Source organism: Oryctolagus cuniculus, chromosome 14, assembly GCF_051225735.1.
Source record: "Oryctolagus cuniculus isolate XC-2025 breed Fujian yellow rabbit chromosome 14, ASM5122573v1, whole genome shotgun sequence".
NCBI lineage: Eukaryota > Metazoa > Chordata > Mammalia > Lagomorpha > Leporidae > Oryctolagus > Oryctolagus cuniculus.
Genome location: NC_142880.1, coordinates 86,434,202 through 86,457,646, shown reverse-complemented (window position 1 = coordinate 86,457,646; position 23,445 = coordinate 86,434,202). Strand labels below are relative to the sequence as shown.

Here is a 23,445-nt window from a genome sequence, read left to right as displayed (position 1 = left end):
TAATGACATTTTAATAATAATAATAGTAATAATAATAACAATAAAATACTACCCCAAGACAAGAAGGTCCAATAGCAGCAAATAAACTTCAATAACCCAGAAAATTAAAGTCATTGGTATGAGAATCTATTTAAGTACCTAGGCTAATGTAGTTAAAGCCTTTCTTTTTTTAAAAAAGGTTTATTTCTTTGAAAGATAGGGAGAGGGAGGGAGGGAGGGAGAGAGAGAGAGAACGAGAATCTTCCATTCAGTGATTTTTCTCGCCAAATGCCCGTAACAGATAGGGTTGGGCCAGGCGAAAGTCAGGAGCCTGGAACTTCATCTGGGCCACTCATGTGGGTGGCAGGAACTGAAGTACTTGGGTCATTATCTGCTTCCTCCCAAGAACATTAGCAGGAAGCTGGATTCGAAGCAGAAGAAGCAAGGCTGTATGCCGGGTACTCCAGTATGGGCTGCAGGCATCTCAAGTGACAGTTAAACCCACCGCACCACAGCATTCACCCCTGGTTAACTTTTTTCTTAATCATAAACATAAAAACAAAAAAACTGGTATCCTCACAGTCCACAGCCTGCTAAGAGGCTTTAAATTTAGATCTTTTTTTAGGGGGAATGGATCTAAAATTTTTTTCCATTAAAAAAAACACAAATCTTGGGGCCAGTGCTGTGGCGTAATGGGCTAAGCCTCTGCCTGTGGTGCCAGTATCCCATATGGGTGCTGGTTCTAGTCCCGGCTGCTCCTCTTCTGATTCAGCTCTCTGCTGTGGCCTGGGAAAGTAGTGGAAGATAGCTCAATTGCTTTAGCTCCTGCGCCTGCGTGGGAGACCCGCAAAAAGCTCTGGCTCCTGGCTTCGGATCAGCCCAGCCCCAGCTGTTGCAGCCATTTGGAGAGTGAACCAGTGGATGGAAGACTTTCTGTCTTTCCCTCTCTCTGTCTGTAATTCTACCTCTCAAAGAAAAAAATAAAATCTTTAAAAAAAAATCTATTGAGATATAATTCACATCATACAGTTTACTCCTTTTAAAAAACATTTATTTGAAAGTCAGAGTTACAGAGAGAGAGGGAGAAACAGAGAGAATCTTTCATTTGCTGATGCACTCCCCAGATGGCGGCAAAAGCCTGGTTGGGCCAGGAGCCAGGACCTTCATTTGGGCCTCCCAGGTGGGTGGCAGGGGCCCAGACACTTGGGCCATCTTCTGCTTTCACCAGGCCATTAGCAGGGAGTTGGATGGGAAATGGAGCAGCCAGGAAACAAACTGGCGCCAATATGGGACGCTGGAGCTGCAGGCAGCGGCTTTACCTGCTATGCCACCATGCTGGCCCCAATTTACTCCTTGCAGCATACAATTCATTGGTTTCTAGTATATTCACAGAATTTTGCAGTCATCACCATCAATTATGAAACGTTTTTATCACTCCCAAAAGAAAATATATAATCATTAACAGTTATTCTTTGTATTCATTTTTGATTCCTAATTTGTAGAACCTTTTGTTTAATTTTAGATCCTTTTATCTACCTGCCTTTCCTTTAATCTTCTTGTTCCTTTAGCCTGCAAATTTATACCCTCTTCTTATTAAGTAGCTAATGATATATTAAGAACAAGGCTGGCCGGTGCCGCGGCTCACTAGGCTAATCCTCCACCTAGCGGCGCCGGCACACCGGGTTCTAGTCCCGGTCAGGTCGCCGGATTCTGTCCCGGTTGCCCCTCTTCCAGGCCAGCTCTCTGCTGTGGCCAGGGAGTGCAGTGGAGGATGGCCCAGGTACTTGAGCGCTGCACCCCATGGGAGACCAGGAGAAGCACCTGGCTCCTGCCATCGGATCAGCACAGTGCGCCGGCCGCAGCGGCCATTGGAGGGTGAACCAACGGCAAAAGGAAGACCTTTCTCTCTGTCTCTCTCTCTCACTGTCCACTCTGCCTGTCAGACAAACAAACAAAAAAACAAAAACAAAACAAAACAAACAAAAAAAAAAACCCAGGCTAATAGGAGAGTCTCTGGAAGGAATCTGGGGCTCTTGAGATGTCAGTGCTCCTTCCTGATCTCCGTTGTTCTGATAGCTAAAATTTTGTACACTAGGTCTTATAAGCACCACAGGATACCCCCTCTCCCCCTCCCCACACATTTAATAGAATACAAAACACAGCCACAGGAAATCCCTTATTCTGGGGGTTCATTATCCTAGCTATATCATTTCCATATGCACGTGCAGGTGCCTGCCTAAAAATCAGTACCTCTCATGTCTGAAATTCTGTCTGCCTACAAATTAATCTCTCCAAAACTCTTCTCTTTTTTCTTAAAGATTTATTTATTTATTTGAAAGTCAGAGTTACAGAGAGAGAAGGAGAGGCAGAGAGAGAGAGAGAGGTCTTCCTTCCACTGGTTCACTCCACAAATGGCCGCAATGGCGGGAGCTGTGCCGGTCTGAAGCCAAGAGCCAGGATTTTCCTCTGGGTCTCCCACACAGGTGCAGGGGCCCAAGAACTTGGGCCATCTTCCACTGCTTTCCCAGGCCATAGCAGAGAGCTGGATCAGAAGTGGAGCAGCTGGGACTCGAACCGGCGTCCATATGGGATGCTGGCACTACAGGCAGCAGCTTTACCTGCTATGCCACGGTGCTGACCCCACAAACCTACTCTTAAAAGCACTCTCTGGGCACTGGTTTGAGTCCAGCTGCTCCGCTTCCGAACCAGCTCCCTGCTAATGTGCCTGGGAAAGCAATGGATGATGGTCCAAGTGCTTGGGCCCAGGCACCGATATGGGAGACCCAGAAGAAGCTCCTGGCCCCTGGTTTCGGTCTAGCCCAGCTCCTGCCTTTGCAGCCATTTGGGGATTGAACGTCCTTCCTCCCTCCCTCCCTCCCTCCCTCTCTCCTTCTCTCCCTCTCTCTCTCTGCTGTGCCCTCTCTCCATAACTCTGCCTTTCAAATAAATAATACATAAATATTAAAAAAAAGTCTGTTCCTGGAAAGAACAGAATGTAAAAATGCTATCTGCTAGTAACACAGTTTTAGCACGATTTGTGTTGCCAGCTCACACACAGCACAGTGCTGAGATTGATTGGGAAGGAGTGGAGAACCAGATCAAGATTGAGATAGTAATTAGGGAGGGTATTGCATCAGGTGTGGGGTAGGACAGTTCTAATAAGAAGTAAGAGATAGAAGTGAGAAGTAACTGTTTTCTCATGAGATGGTCATAATGATTGCGTTTACTTATGTAAGACTGCTATACAGATGATGTTTTAAGATTCTGCCTTTTTAATCATTCAAACACTGAAATCTAATAACACAACTATATTGTATAATATGTAATTTAACTCCAGTGTGACTGAAAAAAGTTATAAAGCTGACTTTCATATTTTTGTATTTTCTGTGATTAAAATTTGTCAGACTATGTTTTCCTGATGACTGCGCTCACTGTGTATATTGACCGTTTTAGGCAACAACCACATGAAAGAAGAGAATTATGCTGCTGCAGTGGACTGTTACACGCAAGCCATAGAACTGGACCCTAATAATGCGGTTTACTATTGCAACAGGTAAACCGGTGCTGCTGTGCCAGGCTGCAGCTGTCACTCATTTGGATTAATAGCTCTGATGGAAAACTGTATTTAGGAAATTTCAGAGGCCGAGAAAAACAGAGAGAAGGAAGTCACAAAATCATAAGCTTACTCGCACCCCCGCAAAGCAATCACTATCATGTTATTATTTAAAAAATAAGCTACCTGTTCGTTAGCTTATTTTTGTTTTGCTCAATTTTAAATTTAGCTTTGTTCAATGATCATATCATAAACATGTTTTTATTTTACTAAAATCCCTCACAAACATTTAGGTGGCTACAAATTAGTCTGTCACCACCTCTTACTCTTTCTTATATTTCCAGCTCCCACAGTTGTGACTGGAAAAGACGTACTCAGTAAGTGTTATTTTTGCATAAGTGGATAGCTGTACCCTAGTTATCTATTGGACATTATCCATACTAGTGGACATTGAGGTTGTTCACTTTCTTTTCAGTATTATGAAGCTGCAATAAACATCTGTGTTTCAATTTTTTATGCCTCATGAGCATATGCCAGGAGCTAGGAACAATCTGAGTCTCCTGTGTTGGTGGCAAGGACTCAGCTATGTTAGTCATCATTGCTGCCCCAACGGGTGCACCTTAGCGGGAAGCTGGGACTGGGAGAGGAGCCAGGACTGAGACCTTGGCATATCCAGTGTGGAATGTGGGTGTTTTACCTGCAAGGTCGAAGGACTGCCCCTAATTCTGAAACTGAGAATAAATAGGATTCTTCTTTTTCATGACAGCCCTTTACATTTTGAAGTTTGCTACCGAGTTGATTTTATTTTTAAATAGTACTTTGAAATGTTATTTATTTGACATATAGATAAAGAGAGATCTCCCATCCACTTGTTCATTCCCCAAATGCTTGCATAGTCAGGAGCCAGGAATTCAATCCAGGTCGCCCATGTTTGAGGTGGTAACTCAACTATTTGACCAATCACCACTGGGACTACACTGGTAGGAAGCTGGAATCTGGATCTGGCACTCTGAAGTAGAATATGGACATTCTAACTGGAATGTTATCCACCAGACTAAATACCCACCTGCATCTGAGTTATTTCTTTACATTAAATGTTCAGTGTTTCTTGCAGTACACCTCAGGTAGTACAGCTTTAAGCCCTGCACTTTAACTGAAGCTTGTTAAAGTGTAATTCCCACAAGTTCACACAGTGTATCTGGCATTGGTCTGATGAGACCTATAGTCGTATAGCCTATCATTTACTTCTAGATACCATAATTATGTTTCATCTGAAATAATATTTGTTACTTATTTTCTTTATTAAAGCTTCCTTTTTCATGTGTTCTGCGTGCCCTAACATTCAGTCATATATTCATTTGACAGATTCTTATCAAATACCTGCTGTGTACTGGTACAGTCACTAAAGGTAGCTCCTTGGACTCAGTTGCAGGAGCTTTATTTTATTCCTACAGAATTTTATTTTATTACATTTATTCTGTTTATCTCCCTTTAATCTTTTACATAAAAAATCTGTTAAATAATGTATTTGCCGTTGCTCTCAGCTTCATGTCATCCACAGACTTGAGAAGAGTGTCGTATCTTACATTATGTCAATTACAAGTCAACCAGTGGAACTATGGACAGGAGCTAAAAACAGGGGTTCTGGACCCAGACCCTGGATTCTAACTTCTGGATTTACTTAATGTATCTATACTTCAGTTTCCTATCTGTAAAATGTAGATAATAATAGTATATATCTCATAAGGTTGTTGTGGAGATCAAATAGTTAATACCTGTAAAATGTTGGGAAAGCATCTAGTTAGAGTGTTGGACACAACAAATAGTACTATTATTATTATTATTTATGCAGCCTGCTTTTTTTGTCTTGACCAGAATATGAAGAAAGATAAAAATTTATCAGGTCTAAGTATTTCTGTCTTTAATTTGCCAGTCGGATAGTAATCCTATTAAAATAAAGAATAAAATGATGTTAGTCTCATATGACTTTTTCTGAATTGATCTAGTATAATATTTTTTCTCTAACATCTTTCTCTAACATTTTGAAAATTTTCTAAAGTTGAATTTTACAGTCAATAGTCATATGTCCATACCTGTATTTTGATATTAATTTCTTTTTCATTATTTAAAAAAGAGTAATTCACTCTTCAAATGGCCATAACAGCCAGAGCTGGGCCAGTTTGAAGCCAGGAGCCGGGAATTTCTTCTGGGTCTCCCACGTGGGTGCAGGGGCCTAAGCACTTGGGCCATCTTCCACTGTTTTCCTAGGCCATAGCAGAGAGCTGGATCAAAGTGGAGCATCCGGGACTAGAACCGTGCCCATATGGGATGCGGATGCTGCAGGCAGAGGATTAACCTACTATGCCACAGCACTGGCCCTTTTTATTCCATCTTTTTTAAAGGTTTATTTATGTACTTGTTTGAAAGGCAGAGAGAAAGAGAGAGAGAGAGAGAGAGAGGTCTTCCCATGTGCTGGTTTACTCCTCAAATGCTTACAACAGCTGAGGCTGAGCCAGGATCAAGCCAGGAGCCAGGAACTTCATCTGGGTCTCCCACAAAGGTGGTAGGCATTCAAGTTCTTTACCATTGTCTGTTGCCTCCCAGGGTGCACCATAGTAGAAGCTGGATCAGAAGAGGAGGCAGGACTCGATATGGGACACTGGTATCACAAGTGTTGGCTTAACCAACTGTACCACAATGCTCATCTTATTTTTCATGTATCTCAAAACAAGTTGGAGGGGCTGGTGCTGTGGCATAGCAGGTAAAGCCAGCATCTGCAGTGCCGGCATCCCGTATGGGTGCTGGTTTGAGTCCCGGCTCCTCTACTTCTGATCCAGCTCTCTGCTATGGCCTGGGAAAGCAGTGGAAGATGGCCCAAATCCTTGGGCTCCTGCACCTGCATGGGAGACCCAGAGGAGGCTCCTGGCTCATGGTTTTGCATTGGCGCAGCTACATTGGGGAGTGAACCAATGGATGGAAGACCTCTCTTTCTCTGCCTCTGCCTCTCTCTAACTCTGCCTTTCAAATAAATAAATAAATAAATCTTTAAAAAAAAGTTGTAGTCATCAGTATACGCTCACTCCTAAATATGTAGCATGTGTATTTTTTTAAAAGATTTTTATTTTTATTTATTTGAAAGTCAGAGTTATACAGAGAAAGGAGAGGCAGAGAGAGAGAGAGAGAGAGAGAGAGAAGGAGAAAGAGAGAGAGAGAGGGCGGTCTTCCATCCGTTGATTTACTCCCCAAATGGCTGCAATGGCTGGAGCTGCACCTTTCCAAAGCCAGGAGCCAGGAGCTTCTTCCAGGTCTCCAACACGGGTGCAGGGGCCCAAGGACTTGGGCCATCTTCTACTGCTTTCCCAGGCCATAGCAGAGAGTTGGATTGGAAGAGGAGCAGCCGGGACTCGAACCGGTGCCCATATGGGGATGCCGGCGCTTCAGGCCAGGGCATTAACCCACTGCACCACAGTGCCGGCCCCCTAGCATATGTATTATTAACTAGAGTCCAGTATTTGTTTACTTTAGATTCTTATTATATAGATTTGCATATTACAGAGGGCTCAAATCTTTGCTGTTACTAAGTTTTGACAAATACATTCGCCAGTGTAGCTTAAACCCCTCTTAAAATATTAAAAATTACCATCAGATGTCCAGAAATTCCTCATGCCCCCATCAAAGTCAGTTGCCTACAACAGTAACCAGAGACAACCCCTGCTTTTCCCCTCCTACCAGAGATATTTGTCCCTTCTAGAATTTCAAATGAAAGGAATCATATATGCTTTTCTTTCTAAGATTTTTTCTTCAACATAATAGTTTTGAGATTCAACCATGTTGTTGCATATATTATTAGTTCATTCTTTTTCATTGATATGGTTTGGACTACTTCTAATGTTTTGCATTTTTTTAGTTTGTCCAGAATTTATAGTCATTAATTGTGGAAAAGTTAGAAACATAAAGAATTCATCCAGGAGATATTTATGTTTTTCCTTCACACACACACCCACATCCTTTTATTAATCTGTTTTCAACAAACTGGCCCAGAAAAATAGAAAATCCAAACAAGTTGCAGAGAATGAATTCCCCAAGCTGTGGTTTGTTGTTTGCTTTTTATTCTGCATAATCCCATGAATATGCATATGCAAGTGAAATCTTAAAATAAATGCAGTTAAGAGTATTACAAAAATATTATGGCCAAATGTAAATGCTATCAGAAAATTCTTATAGATCACGGTAAGCCAACTAATTTTAACTGTGAATATGTGATTCTAAATAATTAATTTTTAATGAGCTTAGAGTTCACAAATAGTCTTATGTCTACTAGTTCTATATTGGAAGAGATTCTTGGCAATACCTATACATACTTTTTATTTAATTTTTCTTAAACAGATTGGTAATTATGCTTTTCTTTTGCAGTTATATAATATGTTTTTCCCTATGGAGATCAATAATAGAGCATACTACTTAATATTGAATAATTAGAAAAATTTATTTGCATATTTAGTAGAAATACTGGATAAAGCTTTAGGATTATTTGGGGATGTTTTTGGGACTAGTAGCCATAACAATTTCAATAACCAGTAACCTTGCCAGCCAGCTACCCCTTGCCATTTTTCTTAGGCAGCTTGCGTCAAGCATTGGAAGCTCAGAATAGCAGGTCTAAACCTTACAGACAAGATTCATTTTCACAGTTTTCTTTTTTTCAAAGATTTATTTATTTACTTGAAAGGCAGTGTTATAGACAGAGAAGGAGAGACAGACAGACAGATCTTCCATCTGCTGGTTCACTCCCCAAATGGCTACAGTGGCTGGGGCTAGGCCAGGCCAAAGTCGGGAACCTGGAACTCCACCTGGTTCTTCCATGTAGGTTTCAGGGGCCCAGTACTTGAGCCATCTTCTGCTGCTTTCTCAGGTGCAGTAGCAAGGAGCTGCACTGGACATGGAACAACTGGTCCTCGAACTGGTGCTCATATGGGATGCCAGATTTACTTCTGTGTTTTTTCTTTTACCACTATTTTCTTTCTTACTCTCTTTCTTTCTCTCTCTCTCTCTCTCTCTCTCTTTCTCTCCTTTCTTTCTTTCTCTTTCTCTCTCTCTCCTTTCTCTCTCTCTCTCTCTCTCTGTCTTCTTTCTTTTGAAGATTTTATTTATTTGAAAGGCAGAATTACAAAGAGAGGGAGAGACAGAGAGAGATCTTCTGTCCTCTGGTTCACTCCCTAAATGGCCACAATGACCAGAGCTGAGCCAATCTGAAGCCAGAAGCCAGGAGCTTCTTCCAGGTCTCCCACATGGGTGCAGGGGCCCAAGGGCTTGGGCCATCTTCTACTGCTTTCCTAGGCCATAGCAGAGAGCTGGATCGGAAGTGGAGCAGCAGGGTCTTGAACTGCTGCCCATATGGGATGCCAGCACTTCAGGCCGGGTCGTTAACCCGCAGCACCACAGGGCCGGCCCCAACAAGCTGGGGCTTTAACCTGTCCTGCCACAGTGCTGGCACCCACAATTTTATTTCAAATCAAACTATTTTTCAGACACTAAACTCACTAAATCAACGAACTAAAGTTATAAATTCATAAAGTTCACTTAATAAAGAGTGACTTTTTGTTGGAAAATGATCAGTTGGCACTTTTTCTAGCAAGAATCTTTCTTTGCTAATATTTATCTTCTATTTTGAGCTTGAAGGATGATGATTTGGGTTCTGCTTAGAAGCAAGGAAAACTCAAGTCCTTCCTTGAAACCTATTATATTTGAGTATTTCTGTTCCCCCACTAATTTCTAGGACTTAAAAGAATGTTTGATGTTTTCATAGGGTTGTCATATGTTCCGCCTTATCTTACACACATACTTGTTTTACTTCTTTAGGTGAAGGGCAGAGATGATGGCTTGTATTTATTTATATCAAAGTAGCACTTAGCACTCTGTCTTACAGGAGTTCAGCCAAGTTTTGTTGGATGAATGGAGATATATAGAAGGAATGTAAGGAATTTTCAGTTATATTAGCCAGTTACATTAACCCTTGTCAAAAATACTTCCAAGTAATTTATAGTATGAAATGAGCCGCATTTTTTATAATGTTTTAATTTACTTGTGTAGTTCTAATGCAAATATATTTAAAGTGTTTTTTTTTTTTTAAGATTTATTTATTTATTTGAGAGATAGAGTTACAGGCAGAGGGAGAGACAGAGAGAAAGGTCTTCATCAGCTGGTACATTCTCCAGATGGCTGGAGCTAAGCTGATTGAAAGTCAAGAGTCAGGAGCTTCTTCCACATCTCCCACATGGAGACTTCTACTGCTTTTTTAGGCCATAAGCAGACAGCTGGATCAGAAGAGGAACAGCTGGGACATGAACTGGTGCCCACATGGGATGCCGGCATCACAAGCAGAGGCTTAGCCTACTGTGCCACAGCACAGGAGCAGTTTTCTATGTCTTCTGTTCCTACGCAAACTTGGTTACTTCTTTTGTACAACTTTAGTTCTGAGTATATTACCTTTTTTTTTTTTTTTTTTTTTTTTTTGACAGGCAGAGTGGACAGTGAGAGAGAGAGAGAGAGACAGAGAGAAAGGTCTTCCTTTTGCCATTGGTTCACCCTCCAGTGGCCGCCGCGGCTGGCGCACCGCGCTGATCTGATGGCAGGAGCCAGGTACTTCTCCTGGTCTCCCATGGGGTGCAGGGCCCAAGCACTTGGGCCATCCTCCACTGCACTCCTGAGCCACAGCAGAGAGCTGGCCTGGAAGAAGGGCAACCGGGACAGAATCCGGCGCCCCAACCGGGAGTAGAACCCGGTGTGCCGGCGCCGCAAGGCGGAGGATTAGCCTAGTGAGCCGCGGCGCTGGCCCTGAGTATATTACTTTTACCCATAACAGGACCATGTTGCTGGGATTGGATGGCTATTTGAATGATTTTAGGCAATAAATGAAGTAAAAGATACATGGTAGAGAGACAGCATGAATTGGAGGAATTTGTCTGGAAGACCTATTAGGTTTTAGGGAACTTCAACTGGACATGGAGTTAGAGGACAGGTAGTAGTACTTGGATAAACAAAAAAGAGAGAGAGGGTGGCACTGCAGAACAAAATTTAAAAGGCAAAATCAGGAAACGACAAAGTTTTGTAATGTGGAATCCTGCCAACGGACCTGTAACGTTCTCAACTCTGAGAAAGGTGGAAACAGAGTTGTCTTTGTTTTGCATTTTGTTTGCATGCTTCTCTATGAGGAGCATGCAGCCAGTCAGTTCACTGGGAACTGAACTTGACGTGTTAAGGTTAGAGCTGAATCTCAGTTCTGCCCCTTACTGGGTATGCGAACTTGGGTAGTCACTTAACCTTATTAAGTCCTAATTTCCTCACTTGTAAAATAAGGATAGTGGTGGGTATTTGGCACAGGGCTTAAGACCTGACTTGAGACACCTGTATCCTATATTGGAGTGCCTGGGTTCAAGTCCAGCCCCAGGAGGCGGAGCTAGTGGCTTAGGTAGTTGAGTGTTTGCCATCCACATTGGATTGAGTTCCAGACTCCTGGTTTCAGTTAGGCCTGTCCCGGCTGAGGTAGGCATTTAGGGGGTGAACCTGTAGATGGAAAGCTTCTCTCTCTCTTGCTCTCAAATAAATAAATAATTTTTTAAAAGGATAGTTGTGAGGGATGATAATACATACAGAGTCCCTAGCTTAGTCCTAGGCCTTTACTGTTTATTTCTTTCAAAAACAAGATAAGACTTTTTAAGTCGTAGGAATAGGCTTTTGCTATACTTTATACATGCATCATATGGGAATTATGTGGCAGCTGTGATTTTTTTACTGCCTTACTTTCTAGAGAAATAAAACACATATTTATGCTTTTGTTCTGTTAAGGTGAAAAAGCTAAGAAAAGCAAGGATGTCTGAAAACACAGTGCCTCTGCCTGGGTTGTTCACTGGAATTCGTTAGTTATGCCCCAATAAGCAGCCAGCAAAGGCAGAGAGCACTGACTGCATTGTTGAGACGTTGACATGTTTGGCTTTGTCTCTCACAAGATTCGGCTGTAGCCTGCCTTTCCTTTCCTTGCCTGGCCTCTGAGGCTCAGACGCCTGTCCTTTTCCTTTTGTGAGTGGTACAAATCTGCCTTCTCCTGAGGTTGCAGTTTGTGATCTAAAGCTGTCAAGACTCAAACAATCATCCTCTCTCCTCCCACCCCCCTGCTTTGAGTCTGGTTCTCCCTTCTTTATTCTGTTTCTTATTGTCAGTATCAAAGCCAGAGATCGGGCCTCTTCCTCTATGCGCCCTTTTTCCATATAACATCTCAAGCAGCTAATTTGTTCCCTACTCTGTTAGTTCTTAGCTTTTGCTAAACTAGTGCATGAGTAGGGAGTTAAAATGGCCTCCCCTTACTGCTTGCACTCTAGTCATCTGTAAAAGGATCTTTTTACAACATGAAGTTCATCATCTGACTCTTCTGTTCACTAGTTCTAAATACTTACATGATCAAATTAAAGCAACTCATCATGATATAAATGAGCTTTATAATCTGGGCTATTTCTTTGTCTTAACTTTATTATCTTTACTTGTTCTACCCCATTCCTCTTCTTTCTACTCTCTATGCACATGAGATGTGAATCTTACTGATTTCTTAAAAATATCATGTGGAGTCATCTCTTCCTGCTTTGTATGTGCCCTTGCCTTTGCCTAGAATATTTTTCCATCAAATCTAATTTGTTGCTTGCTAGCCATTTTTCAAAAACTGTTCAAAGTTGCTTCTTTGGGGAAGACTTTCTTAATTTCTCTTCTTCCCCTCTGTGTCCTTGAAGTGATGCTTTCCAGTATGATAACTTCCAGCCACACGTGACTGTTGAACTGTTGAGCAAATCACTAAAATGTAATAAAACTAGAAATGCAGTTCTTCAGTTGTACTGGCACATTTTGAGTACTCATTGTTATATGTGTTTAGGGCTGTGGATCGCATAGCACAGATAAAGGACTTTTCTATCACTGAAAGTTCTGCATAGGGTTAACCACACCCTTCTGCCTTTCCTTTGATGCTTCCATTGTTGCATTATCAGACTGTTTATTTATTTACAAATTTGTTTTCCTGTTAGGTTATGAAATATCTTCTTCAACTCTGTATAGTGGTTTTGAGCTCAGGGCCTTGAATATAATGGATGTTGAAATGAATTATTGAGTTGAACTGATTCAGTGAATTTAATTTTTAAAAAATTCCCAGTTTGTTTATTTATTTATTTGAAAATCTGAGAGAGAGATCAAGATCTGCCTTTCATCTTTTGGTTTGTTCTTCAAGTAAGTACAGCAGCTAGTGCTGTCTTTTTTTTTTTTTTTTTTTTTTTTACTTTATTGAAATACTGAGTTAATTTCACATGTGGTTTTTTTTTGTCTCCCCACCATTTCCACTTCTGACCACCACTACTACTGTGTTCTATCGTAACATTCCATACATACTGAAAACCAAGCAAAGGGTGGAGTTCCATCTTCAAAAACTAAACAGGCATTTTGGACAACACATTCTTGGTGATGGAACCAGGACAACATTTATCAAACATGGTAGGGAAAGTTCTCACCCTGCATTATCAAAAGGACAGCCAGACATCAGCTGTTACAGAAATGAATTAAGATGGAAAATTTTAACAAACTGTTTAAACTATTTTTTAAAAGATATTTCCTCCATTGTCAGAGATCTTGAATAGCTTTCTGGTCAGACATCTGGAAGAATTCTTTACATAATTGATGAATTTGGCTTCTGCTTTGGGAAGAGAACCACCTTTTTCTTCCTTTTTTTTTTTTTTTTTTTTTTTTAAGATTTACTTTATTTTACTTGAAAGACAGAGTTACAGAGAGAGGTGGAGCCAGAGAGGGAGAGAGGTCTTCCATTCCACTGGTTTACTCCCCAATTGATCACAACAGCCAGAGCTGAGCTGATCCAAAGCCAGGAGCCAGGAGCTTCTTCCAGGTCTCCCATGTAGGGGTAGGGGCCCAAGAACTTGGGCCATCTTCTGCTTTAACCTGCTGCTCCCATTTTTTTTCTATACTTGTTTGCATGTTTGCTTTAATGTCTTCTACAGACTGAGGTCCTTCTGGTGGTTTAGGAGATTTTTCCTATTTTTTAAAGGATTCTTGATCTTTTGATCTTGTTGTTGATGGTTTTGAATCTTTTCAGCTTTGATTTGCTTTCTGTGCACTTTTGCCTGGGATATCTCATATATATTTCTTCACTGGAGGTTTTTCTTCAGTTTCTTCCTCATCAGAATCGTCATCATTGTTGTCATCATTATCATCGTCATCTTCAATAATAGCAAGCTTTACTTTTTTGTTGGTACCTTGCTGCCACCTCCAGGGGCAGATCACTTTCCAGATATTCTCAATAACTTCACATCCTCCTCCTCTTCATCTTCTGACTCTGCATGTCCTCCACAGCTACTAAGTACTGTGCACTAATATGCTCAGGCACTGAACTACTTCAGTCTTAAGACCCCAGGTGGTGTTATTTGAAAGCCCCCAAGGGAAACTCTTGGCTATACAGACGTTTTCAAAGTTGCCAGTGTTGCTTTAATTGGACTGCCTTCATATCGGCCTCTGCTTCAGCAATGTGCCATTCAGCCTTTGTGCCAGTGTCTAGACTAGCCTTTCATAAAGATAACTGCTCAGTTTTATCATTGTCCACATTGAAGTGATAATTTTCATTGGCCTTTAGCTTAAAACCCAAAAGATATTTCTGGGGCCTAAGGGTCTCATGTCCATGTCCATCGAATCTTCCAAGGGGCAGTGGGATGAACTTAGGTGGGAGAGAAGGCAGACAGAGATTAGACGCCCACTGCTGCAAAGAACAGCCACACGGGACAGAATCACCCCAGGGTGCCATGTGGCATCTTAAATGTTGCACTGAACACCTGCCCTCCCACCCCACAGCGTCTTCTTGTTGACTAGAACTAAACTCCTATTTCTCCTGCTTGTTCTTCCTACTAAATGTGGCTCATTCTGAGACATTTTACTACGTTTATATTCCCAGGTTCAGCTTCCAGGACTATTTCTATCTTGGATTGGTTTTATTTATTTATTAAAGTTTATCATTTTATTTTATTTTTTTATTTTATTTTATTTTTTGACAGGCAGAGTGGACAGTGAGAGAGAGAGACAGAGAGAAAGGTCTTCCTTTGCTGTTGGTTCACCCTCCAATGGCCGCCGCACTGCGGCCAGCGCACCGCGCTGATCTGATGGCAGGAGCCAGGTGCTTCTCCTGGTCTCCCATGGGGTGCAGGACCCAAGGACTTGGGCCATCCTCCACTGCACTCCTGGGCCACAGCAGAGAGCTGGCCTGGAAGAGTGGCAACCGGGACAGAATCCAGTGCCCTGACCGGAACTAGAACCCGGTGTGCCAGCGCTGCAAGGTGGAGGATTAGCCTATTGAGCCGTGGCACCAGCCCTTATCCATTTATTTTAAAGTCAGAGTTACAGAGAGAAGGAGAGAGAGAGAGAGTAAAAAGATATCTTCCATCCTCTGGTTCACTCTTCAGCTAGGGGCAGGTCTCCCACATGGGTAGCAGGGGCAAAAGCACTTGGACCATCTTCTTCTGCTTTCCTAAACATATTAGCAGGGAGCTGGATAGGAAGTGGAGCAGCTGGGACGTGAACTGGCACTCGTATGGGATGCTGTCATCACAGTTGGCAGTTTTACCTACTATGCAACCGCACTGCCACCCCAGGATTGGTTTTGTATAGCACATTCTGTTCATAGATATCTAACAAAATAATTGATCTGTTATGCACTTTCAGTATTTATGGAGTATAATAATAGACTTGATGTGATATTGAAAGTAGTATTAAATAATCCTAATCTACAGTTTGATTGTCAGAGGTTGTTAGAAGATAAATATAGTTCTAAAATACTTATTTATTTAAAGATTTATTTATTTATTTGAGAGGCAGAGTTACAGACAGAAAAGAGAGAGAGAGGTCTTGCATTGTTTTTTTTTAAAGATTGATTTATTTGAGAGGCAGAGTTACAGCCAGAGAGAGGGAGAGACAGATACCTTCCATCTGCTGGTTAACTCCCCAAATGGCCACAATGGCTGGAACTGGGCCCATCCAAAGCCAGGAGCCTAGAATTCCATTGGATCTGCTACAAGGATGCAGGAACCCAAGCACTTGGGCCATCCTTCACTGCTTTCCCAGGCCACCAGCAGAGAGCTGGATTGGAAGTGGAGCAGCTGGGACTCGAATCAGCACCCATATGGGATGCCGGCATCACAGGCGGAGGCTTAGCCCACAATGCCATAACGTTGGCTCCAAGTTAGAAGACATTTGGGGGCTGGTGCTGTGACATAGCGGGTAAAAGGTGCAGCGTGCTGAGGATCAACGAGGAGCGAAACTCAGAGATAGATGATGTTTTAATCAGTTATATTGCCTTTAATGTGTACTTACTAGAGTGATCACTGACTAATTTCAAGGAAGAGAGCTGATTTGCTGGATGGTTAACAGAAGGGTTTTAGGACAGTTAGACAATAACTGTAGGCAAAGGGGGAATAAATGTAGCAAAGATGAAAGAGGTACTTCTGCAAATGCGGTGGAGAGGGCCAAGAGGCCAGAGTCTGGGATAGCACGGGGCACTTGCAGAGAGCCTTCACCTCCAGGCCCAAGGGCACGGCAGGACGTCAGTCAGTTTCTGGGCTTAGGGAACAACATTTTTCAGTGGGAGAAAGATTAGCCTTTACTTCACCTTGATTCATTGAGAAGTACCAGGTCTCAGGACTCCAGTGTTTAAGGCAAGGGGCTGCAGCCTGGTGTTCTCCAGTGTGGTTGTGAGAAATTGGAGAACTGATCTGCCTGACCCAAGGCTGCTGGCCCTCCACACTGGCTTCTGGAAGTCTGTCTGAGAAATTCTCTCTCTCTTTCCTGGTCCTCTTCTGTGACCGTTCTTCCTACCCAGGAACATTATTGAAAAGAGGTCACAATTATAAGGATTTGATCTAAACAAATGTTCTTTTTCCAGAGTTGGCTTTTGCAGGCTTTTGTTGTGGAACAAGATTATGAGAATTCTGGGAGACTGAAATAAATAAATGTAGGTGCAGTCTGCCTGAGAAGTAAAGTGCCAGAGTATTTCACTTGTGCTTTCACTCTGCCGTGATTATAGCTAACAGGAGAGCACTCTGCAGCCATTCACAGCAGTCACACACTGTGTGCCTCCCTTTAAGGCAGTAAGCAGGTAGATCAGGTTTTTACTTATTTATTTGACAGGTAGAGTTATAGGCAGAGAGACAGAGAGAAAGGTTTTCCTTCTGTTGGTTCACCCCCAAAACGACCGGCGCTGCGCTGATCCGAAGCCAGGAGCCGGGAGCTTCTTCTAGATCTCCCATGTGGGTGCAGGGCCCAAGCACTTGGGCCATCCTCCACTGCCCTCCCGGGCCATAGCAGAGAGCTGGACTGGAAGAGGAGCAATCGGGACTAGAACCCGGCGCCTATATGGGATGCCGGCGCCGCAGGCAGAGGATTAACCAAGTGAACCACAGCGCCGGCCCCAGGGTAGATCAGTTGTATGACTTGCACATTAGTCTTGTCTGGGTAGGAATGCAAATAGTTCAGCTTGCATATATTTTTTTTTCTGAACAGAAGTCTCTGAACTCTTTATTCTAATATATAATTTCTGTTTGATTAAATAATTATCTTAGACAGTTTTGCTTAGAAATTTCCTGGGAGTCATCTACAAAGTGAGACAAGGAAAATGTCATTTCTTAGTACCTGGAAATCTAAATTGGTGCCTTGGAAACTGCTTATAAGAAAATTTCTTGTCTTTTTCTTAGGGCTGCTGCTCAAAGCAAATTAAGTCACTACACAGATGCAATAAAGGACTGTGAAAAAGCAATAGCAATTGATTCGAAGTACAGCAAGGCCTACGGGAGAATGGGGTAAGTTCTGGGAGAATGTTGAAAGTAGTACCAAGCAGCTGTTTAGTTTAAATACTTTTAAAGTATGCAATTTTTATTGAAAATTTGTATGTTTAGTAAATTATAGTAACACCACTACCCTGAACACCATTTTTGTTTTTATTGGTCCTACAATCCTTTTTTTTTTTTTTTTAAGATTTTTTTAAAATTTATTTATTTGATAGGTAGAGCTACAGACAGTGAGAGGGAGAGACAGAGAGGTCCTCCATCCACTGGTTCACTCCCCAGACAGCTGCAACGGCCGGAGCTGCGCCAATCCGAAGCCAGGAGCCAGGAGCTTCCTCTTGGTCTCCCATGCAGGTGCAGGGGCCTAAGGACTTGGGCCATCTTCCACCGCTTTCCCAGGCCACAGCAGAGAGCTGGATAGGAAGAGGGGCAGCTGGGACTAGAATCGGCACCCATATGGGATGTTGATGCCGCAGGTGGAGGATTAACCTACTGCACCATGGTGCTGGCCCCACAATCCTTACACACATTAAATAGACTCATAGGGTTATGTACCACTATGAGCAGTTCAATATAATTATCAATCTCCACACACTAAAAGCTGCCTCTAATTTTAAGTCCAGAAGAAAAACTCAAAAACTTAGTACGATATTTACAAATACAGTGTACAAAAAAGCAAAATATTTGAACAGTTTTGTTAAATGCTTTCTCTCAGACATATTAGAGGCTACAAAGAGAAGAATTGCTGACAGTTTTTAGGTCACAGAAAGGGGAACTTGAGACAAAAAACACTAAAGAACTCTGATTTCCAAAACCTTTCAGTGATCCTGAAGGCATAAGCAACAAGATACACTTCACAAGTTTCAAGTTCTCATTAATTGATGTTTTAATAGTAAACGAAGGTACCATGTTGCATACATTGCTATCTTTGGTATTCTGCAATGTTTTCATTTATGGGAAAACTTGCAAGGAGTTATGTTACACCAAAGCTAAGTAGCAAGTAGAACAGATTAATAAAGCCCTAATAATTTAATTTAAAAAAATGAGTGGCAAAGAGAGACAGAGACAAGGATAGAGAGACAGAAAGTGTTCCTTCCCACTTGTTCAATCCCCAGATGCCTGGGCTGTGCCATGGCTGAAGCTGGGAACTGAGAACCCAGTCTAGGTCTCCCATATGTGTGGCAGCAACCCAGTTAGTTGAACCATCACCACTGTCTCCCAGTGCTGATACACTGTATACACAGGAAATTGGAATCAGGAGCCAGAGCTAGGAATCAAACCCAAGTATTCTGATGTGGGACATGGGTATGGTGTAGGGATGGGGACCCTCAAGTTATGTTCTTAGGATCAAAGCCCCGGCTGGGCTGAGGGCAACCCCCTGGCCAGATGTAACCAGGCTCTTATCTTCCCACTTGTAAGTATACAACCAGGAAGCATAGATAGAGGTGAGTAGAAAAGCTGGATTTATTGAAAGCCAAAGGGGTAGTACCCCCTTGTACTTGAGTGTGGGCAACCTCAAGAGATAGAATTGTTCTCACCTAGACTGGAGGTGTCCTTTTTATAAGATAAGGGGTAGTGCTCTGGCCTGGGTGATGGAATATTCAAAGGAGGGAGGCTTTGGGATGGGGCTGCAGCAGACAAAGTGGTCTCCAAGAAGGTCAGATGCGGTCTGCAGAGTGTCTGGTGCATGATGGGAAGTGAGGCCTAGCCACATGATGAGGAGGGGCTGTACTTCATCCATATTGAGTTCAAAATAGAAGCTGATGGGATTTGGGTAGTACACATGGCTTGGGTGTTGGCTTAGCTCCTTATCTCTCACTGACTCCCTCCCTAGGTCGCATGAGAATGAGGACAGGGCATGCTCTACCATGTGTGTGGGCCTCGTGCAATTCTTTGATGACCCACATATAAGAAAAAGGTGGAGGGAGGAGGAATTTCTTCCCTTTCTCTGAACTAGGGCATCTATCTTCCCCGGTCCTTGGACCTCAGCATTCCTGGTCCTTAGCCTTTGGATGTGGACCTGACAAACCATTGACTTCCCAGTCTTAGGGTTAGGACTAGAATTACAACTCTTGTCTTCCTAGGCCTTCAGCTTGCCGACTGTAGGTCATGGGACTCCTCATCTTCCATAATTGTGTGAGCCAGTCCCTCATAATAAATCTCTTTATGTCTCTCCCCATGTACTGTTGGTTCTGCTTCACTTGAGTAGCCTGGGTCTTGCAATCACTGTACTGAAACAGCTCTATTCAAAGTCATCGGTTGTCTATATTTTACTAGGCTAGTGTCCCGTTCTCTATCCTCATCCTACCTCATCTTTTATATTCGGTGCAGTTAACTTATTCTCAAAATACCCCATCCCCTAGGATTCTCTGACATCATACTTGCCTTATTTGCTGCTACTTCCTTGGGAACTCTCTTGTGTCTCCTTTCTGGTTCTTCCTCTTCTGCTACTTCTAAAAGTGGTGCGTTGCAGGGTTGAATCCTCTGTTGCTGCTGTGTCTCTATTTCTCTTCTGATTTCATCCTACTCCATCTGACGTTGATGCTCATTATTTTAAGATGCTGCATTTATGAATTAACCTATTTGCTAGAATTTATTTGTAATTCTCAAATTAATATTTACTGCCCTTATGTGGTCATTCATGGACAATGAAAAGTGGTGAAAAATTTGTCTCCTGAGGCACATGATGTCAACTGAAGCTGAATAAGGTGATGATAGCCTGCTTTGTTGCTTTAGATCTCATTCTGGATCAGTTGATTTAATGCTACATGGTATTTTTGTGACTTTTGTTTGATTTCACTATTTATAGTAGTCCCAAAATATAGGCCAAAGTGTTGTCTGTGCTTTTAAGTGCAAAAAGGCTTTATCGGGAAAATACATTCAGGTATGAGTTAGTGCTAAGGGTTCAATGCTAATGAAAGAAAATATATATTAAATGAAGTTTCTTTAAACAGAAACACATAGAAAACAAGGTTATATATTGATTAGTTGAAGTAAATTTGTTTTTTATACTCATGAAAGGTATTTATTTATACATATGAAAGTATTTTTAAAGCTTATTTTATGCAAAAATTTAAAAATCCATGTACAGTTTTTTCAAGGATGTCCTCATGAACTTTTTTTTAGAAAGCTTTTATTTAATGAATACAAATTTCATAGGTACAGCTTTAGGAATATAGCAGTTATTCCCCCATATCCGTCCTCCCACCCCCACTCCTGTCCCACCTCCTACTCCCTCTCCCATTCCATTCTAGTTGAATTAAATTTACCAGAGGTTAGCAGGAAACTGACCCTGTATTTTCCTTAGAAACAGCTGGTCATGGTGATTTCATAAAATGCAACGGCTGTGAATGAGAACTTACTATATATGTTGTTGGGCTCTTAAGGTATTTGTATGAATTCCATTCTAATATATCCAGTGACTTTCATCTCCATATTTGAATATGGAATAGACATTTTGAACTCAACCTGCCCCAAACAGAACTCTTGTTTCCCTTCTTAAATCTTTCCCACCTGAGCAAATTGTACCATCACTAATCTACCCAGTCCTCAGATCAAAAGCTAAGGAATCATCCTACATTCTTATTATATGTGGCACATCTAATCTTTTAGCAAGTCCTTTGTGTGTGTGTGTGTATTTAAAGATTTATTTATTTACTTGAAAGGTAAAGTTATGGAAAGAGAGGCAGAGAGAGAGAGAGAAATCTTCCATCCACTGGTTCATTCCCCAGATGTCTACAATGGCCAAAACTGGGCTGATTTGCAGCCAGGAGCCAGGAGTTTTTTCTGGGTCTCCCACATGTGTATAGAGGCCCAAGTACTTGGGCCATCTTCCACTGCTTTCCCAGGAGCATTAGCTGGGAGCTGGATCAGAAGTGGAACAGCTGGGTCTTGAAGCATTGCCCATATGGAATGCTGGCATTGCAGGAGGTGGCTTTACCCATTATGCCACAGCACTGGCCCCTTCTGTGTAAATTTTGAATTCAGGTGTTGAGCATTCTCTTCCTTATACCCCTAGTCAGACTATCATCTCTTACTTAGGTTACTGCACAAGCTTCCTAACTGGTCTTGCCTGCACTCCACACCACCTCCACCCGACGCTGCCCATGTTGATCTTCTACACAGAAGTAGGAGTAAGTTTTCTAAAGCATAACTCAGATCACGTCACTCCATTGCAACTGAAGTCCACGCTCCACTGGTCCATCTGGCACCTGACTGCACCTGACATCATCGTCTCACGCTGTTTTCTGTACTCCCTCCTCACCTGTCTTATACCTTAAGCACACCAAGCTTGCGTCTTTCTCAGGACTTTGGTTTGCTGGTGCTTTCTTCATGTCATTCTGCCTTTTCCGTGTGGCCTCTTTTGAGCAGCTCCCCTCGTCTTTCCCTTAATGGTATTACCTTCTTGTTTGCAAGTTTGTGGGGCTGTCTTCCCCAGGTTGAATGAAATTTTCTTGAAGTTCGGAACTTTATCTTTTTCACTGTGGAACCCTCACTATCTAAAATATCTATTATAGAGTAGAGTTTCAGTAAATATTTATTAATTGTTGATTAATCGGGCATTCTGGTAAAGTAGCTTTCATGGTTGACTGGCAGAAAACAAATTAGACTGTAAGAACTTTTTTTGTCACTGGGCATTGTATTTTACCCAAATCAGAAGTCTTTGAGGCAAATCAGAAAATAAAGAATTGAATTCATAAGTAAACCCAGAGGGGCAAGCATTTGGTGAAGTATTTTTATTTTTTGTTTATTTGAAATGAAGAGTTACACACACACACACACATACACACACACAAAGAGAGAGGGAGCGAGCGAGCGAGTGAGCTTCCATATGCTGGTTGACTCCCCAAATGGCTAGAACAGGCTGGGCCAGGATGAATCAGGAGCCAGGAGCTTCTTCCAGGTCTCCCACGTGGGTGCAGGGGCCCAAGGACTTGGGCCATCTTCTACTGCTTTCCCAGGTGCATTAGAAGGAAGCTGGATCAGAAGGGGAGCAGCTGGGGCTTGAACTGGTGCCCATATGGTATGCCAGCATTGTAGACGGTGGCTTAACCCATAATGCCACAACGCTGGTCCGGTGAAGGATTTAACATGCTGCTTCAGGATGCCTGAAGCCCATATCAGAGTGCCTGGGTTTCGAGTCCCAGCTTTGCTCCTAGTTCTAACTTTCCACTTATTCATACCCTGGGAGATAGCAGGTGATGGCTCAAATAGGTGGGTCCCTGCTACCCTTGTGGGAAACCCAGATTGTGTTCCTGACTCAAGGCCTTGAACTGGCCCAGCCCTGCTGTTTTGGCATTTGGAGAGTGAACCAATAGATGGAAGATCTCTGTCTGTCTCTCTTTCAAATATATAAAATAAATAGAAAATTTTTTAAAAATAAGGAAAAAAATCAAACCTAGAATAAAAAAAAAACAATAATATATCATAATACCTATTATCAGGGGACAACACTGTGGTGGAGCAGGTAAAGCTGCCGTCTGTAGTGATGGCATCCCATATGGGTGCCGGTTCAAGTCCCAGCTGCTCTCTTCCAATCCAGCTCTCTGCTATGGCCTGGGAAAGCAGTAGAAGATGGCCCACGTGCTTGGGCCCCTGCACCAACATGGGAGACCCAGAAGAAGCTCCGGGCTCCTGGCTTCAATCAGCGCAGCTCCAGCCGTTGCGGCCAACTGGGGAGTGAACCACTGGATGGAAGACCTCTCCCTCTCTGCCTCTCCTCTCTCTTTTTTTTTGATAAGCAGAATGGACAGTGAGAGAGAGAGAGATGGAGAGAAAGGTCTTCCTTCGGTTGGTTCACCCCCAAATGACCACTACGGCTGGCGCACTGTGGCCAGCATGCTGCGCCGATCCAAAGCCAGGAGCCAGGCACTTCCTCCTGGTCTCCTACGCGGGTGCAGGACCCAAGGACTTGGGCCATCCTCCACTGCCTTCCCGGGCCACAGCAGAGAGCTGGACTGGAAGAGGGGCAACCGGGACAGAATCCGGTGCCCCAACTGGGACTAGAACCCGGGGTGCTGGCGCTGTAGGTGGAGGATTAGCCTAGTGAGC

General features: G+C 42.6%; 1 protein-coding gene and 1 pseudogene across 4 annotated transcripts in view; one reads left to right on the top strand and one right to left on the bottom strand.

Moving 5' to 3' along the window:
* SGTB (small glutamine rich tetratricopeptide repeat co-chaperone beta) overlaps nt 1-23,445 on the top strand; it is a 48,311-nt gene that overhangs the window by 15,902 nt on the left and 8,964 nt on the right. For all 4 annotated transcript variants that reach the window (XM_089312814.1, XM_002714068.6, XM_089312815.1 and 1 more), the window contains exons 4-5: nt 3,433-3,532; nt 17,305-17,409. In XM_089312814.1, coding sequence (XP_089168940.1) covers nt 3,433-3,532; nt 17,305-17,409 — 205 coding nt within the window. The remainder of the gene's footprint in view (nt 1-3,432; nt 3,533-17,304; nt 17,410-23,445) is intronic.
* On the bottom strand, nt 13,100-14,373 carry LOC127492868 (nucleophosmin-like; annotated as a pseudogene).